The sequence below is a fragment of the Alligator sinensis genome, unplaced genomic scaffold (genome assembly GCF_000455745.1).
Source record: "Alligator sinensis unplaced genomic scaffold, ASM45574v1 scaffold444_1, whole genome shotgun sequence".
NCBI lineage: Eukaryota > Metazoa > Chordata > Crocodylia > Alligatoridae > Alligator > Alligator sinensis.
This window is the reverse complement of record NW_005841886.1, coordinates 2,612,812-2,616,479: the sequence shown is the minus strand read 5'-3', so window position 1 is coordinate 2,616,479 and position 3,668 is coordinate 2,612,812. Positions and strand designations below refer to the sequence as shown.

The following is a 3,668-nucleotide window of genomic DNA, read 5'->3' as shown; positions in this document are numbered from 1 at the left end:
TCCTGACTTCCCTGGCCAACAGGGAGATAGAGAGAGAGTATAGAGGAGGGTGGTCTACAGGGACAGAAAGAGAGAGATTGGTCTGTGTGGGGGGTGAAAGGATGAGTAGGTGGACAAACATACAGAGAGATGTTGATGTCATACATACTTCAGCCATACACCCAAGCAATACTGGCACGCTCAGGTCTTTCCCTGCTTTCATCAACCTGAATGGAAAGATCCTGGCGCAAAGGGATGAGGAGTTGGGCTCAGGATTGTCGAGGGCACTGGCACTCCCCAGGCTAGGAGCCTTCACAAAGCAACTTGAATCCTAAGTTTCCTTCCTGTTTTCCTCCCTACCAGGGGTGGGTGGCATGGGTGACCACCCTGGGTGCTGTGGTCAGGGGGGCACCACACCCCCCCCCCCCCCCCCCCCCCCGCCCCTGTCCAGCTGCTTGCACCGGTTGGGAGCCATTGGGGGACTTCAGTGGCAACTAATCCTGGGGGCTGGGCAGCGGGGCCTACCTCCCTGGTCCCGCCAGGAGCTGATTGGAGCCAGCCAGCCAGGGCAGCGGTGTAAAAAACCCCAGGAAACAGCATTGGTGGTGGGCGCTGACAGGCAGGGCAAGGCAAGGCGGTGGTGCCTAGTGAGAAGATAGTGTGACTGGGTAGCACCGGCTTGTGTGCCAAGGGCTTCACCATCACCAACCTGCTGGCGCTAGAGGCTGAGCTGCAGCCAGCACCAACACTGCCAAAGGCGTGGGCATGGGCAGCTCTGGGTGGCAGCGCCTGCTGCTGCGACTGGGCTTCCTGTAAGGGCAGCCCTGCCTGTTGCATGTCCGCTTGCCCTTCCTGCTGTCCTGTGCAGAGCTACTGCTGTCCCCCATCCCCATTCCCTGGGCCCACTGTTCAGCATCAGGCCAGCATTTCTGGTGAGTGGACATGTTCTGCTCCATGATAGCCCACAGGGTGCCCTGCCACCTGAAACTGCTGGGGCGTGTGTGCCCCTCAGACATGCACCCCCCACATCCTCCCCACACACCCACACCCACACATACATGTGTGTGTGCGTGGGGGGGGGGGGGGGGCACAAAATGCAAGTTTGCCTAGCGCGCCATTTTCCCCAAGGCTGGCTCTGCTCCTTACAGTCATGTCAGCAATACTGTGAGGGCTCAGCAGGACATAGCTGCAAACCCCTGCTTAGAATCATAGAATAGTGGGACCAGAAGGGACTTGTAAGATCATCAAGTCTGGTCCCCTGTCATGGGCAGGAGGTAATTGGGCTCAAACGAGCTTAATGAGGACCTTGTCCAGCCTCCTCTTGAACACCTCCAGGGATGGCAACTGCACCACCTCTGCTGGGAATGTATTCCAGATTCTAGATATCCTTACAGAAAATAAGTTTTTTCTTATGTCCAGTCTAAATTTTTCCTCAATTAGCTTGTGCCCATTGGACCTTGCCCTCCCAAGGTGTGCCTTTCTGAAGAGTTGCTCCCCTAGATTTTGGGTGTTTGCCCCTGACATACTTGTAGGCAGCTATCAAGCCACCTATCAGTCTTCTCTTACTGAGAGTGAACAAACCCAGTTCCCGGAGTCTCTCCTCATAGGACCTATCCTCTAGCTCATAAGGCCTATCCTCCAGGCCCCTAATCATACAGGTGGCCCTTCTCTGTACCCTTTCGAGCTTATCCACATCCTTCTTGAAGTGCGGTGCCCAGAGCTGGACACAGTACTCCAGCTGTGGCCTCACCAGTGCCGAATAGAGGGGGAGAAGCACCTCTCTGGATCTATTAGCAACACATGGGCTGATGCACACCAGAGTTCTATTTGCCCTGCTGGCAACTTCATCACACTGATGGCTCATATTCATCCTCTGGTCGATTATCACCCCCAGGTCCCTTTGAGATGCAGTGTTAACCAGTGGACCACCACTCATCATATAGTTATGATGAAGTTTCTTCCTACCCAGATGAAGGACCCGGCACTTCTCCCAGTTGAACCTCATCTGACTGCATTGAGCCCACAGGACCACCTGTCAAGGTCATCCTGGATCCTTACCCTGTCCTCAGATGTACCCACATTTCCCCACAACTTGGTGTCATCTGCAAACTTAATCATTGCGCTTTCCACTCCCTCATCCAAGTCATTGATAAAGGTGTTAAAGAGCATGGGCCCAAGCACTGATCCCTGGGGGACACCACTGGAGACGGCCCTCCAGGATGAGGCCATTCCATCGAATGCAACTCTCTAGGATTGGCCTCTGAGCCAGTTGCCAACCCACCTCGCTGCAGACTGGTCAAGGCCAGTACCCTCCAAGAGAATCTCATGGGAAACAATATCTAAGGTCTTGCTGAAGTCTAGATAAATGTCAACCTTGTGTCCCATATCCAGCTTGTGACAGCTCAGCCTGCCACTGAGGGCAGCACCCTTTTGTTTCCCATTCACTTACCGCATTCATATCAATGCCATTGGTGTAGGACCAGGCATGCTGGAAATACTCCTCCAGGCGCTGGCGCAATGGGTTGGGGATCTGGTGGAAGCGAATGAACTCCTTCACCCGCAGCATCTGGGTGTGGTAGCGGGCTGTGCCTGAGTACAGGCGCTGGATGATGGCTGAGACATTGCCAAAGATACTGGCATACATCAGGGCTGCAAGGAGAGGGAGGGGTCAGGGGACTGAATGGAGGGGATCTGCCTTGGAGTGAGATAGTGACAAATACCCCTGGGGAAGGGGTCCCTCACTCAAGCCAGAGTCATCGGTTCTAACCCCCATCTCATTGACCCCTTCTTTTCAATAATAGACTCAGTCCCCAAAAGGCACTATGACTCTCCATTACAGTTGCTTCTCTTGCTGAGCCTGGCTCCTAGCAACAGGTGTGAGTGTGTGGGGTGGGGGCACACGATTGGCCTGGAGGAGACTCCATGCTGGGGGCCAGGAAGCATCTCTGGCACTGGGAGAGGCTGTAGGACTAAAGCACATTGGAAACCAAGGGCATCACTTGGAGGAGAGGCAGATTGGGTTTCCATTGCCTGCTTGGCTGCCCCTCTGCCTTCTCTCTCCCTAGTTTAGTAGCCCCTACATGGCCCTTCTGCTTGCGTAGCAAAGGCCATTTCTGATGGCTGTGTTACACAGGATACTTAGCATGAGTTAAATGCACTCCAAACGTGCATCTGTGCATTCAGCTAGAATAACATATGCTAAGTGCACTCACGTCATATGACATTGTAGCAAAGCTACGGTTTTTTCAGCAAGGAGTACCTCCAGATCCTATTAAGTAACATGTGTTGAACTCACATTAGACTGCTCCATGGAGATACTATGGTCAACTGCAGTCCCAGGGCTGGGACCTACAATCCACTGATCCAGTAATTGAAATAAAACATACGCAGCTCATAGTGCATGAGAGCTGCGCATATTATTCCAATTGCAGTAAGCATGACAGTGTGACTGTTCAGAACACAGTCTAACTTTACTATGTTCTAACTTGAACATGAGCTAAGAGCCCCATGCGACAAGGCTCAGAGTCTTGTGCATCTGGAAACAGGTCACTTTCCAAAACCTGTCTCCCCAGCCTTCATGGAAGTCTCCCCAGCTCTGAAGAGGCACAGGCTCCCAGATGGATAAATCTACCAGGTGCAGCTTAGACCGTGCCTGCACTGGGCCACACAGGCACTGGGGCCACAAAGAC

The 3,668-nt window shown here is 53.4% G+C and overlaps 1 protein-coding gene across 6 annotated transcripts in view; it reads right to left on the bottom strand.

Annotated features, from left to right (window-relative positions):
• The window catches only part of KCNH6 (potassium voltage-gated channel subfamily H member 6), a 139,218-nt gene that overhangs the window by 18,850 nt on the left and 116,700 nt on the right, over window positions 1–3,668 (bottom strand). For all 6 annotated transcript variants that reach the window (XM_025196870.1, XM_025196872.1, XM_014516986.2 and 3 more), the window contains one exon: window positions 2,429–2,628. In XM_025196870.1, the coding sequence (XP_025052655.1) occupies window positions 2,429–2,628 (200 nt within the window). The remainder of the gene's footprint in view (window positions 1–2,428; window positions 2,629–3,668) is intronic.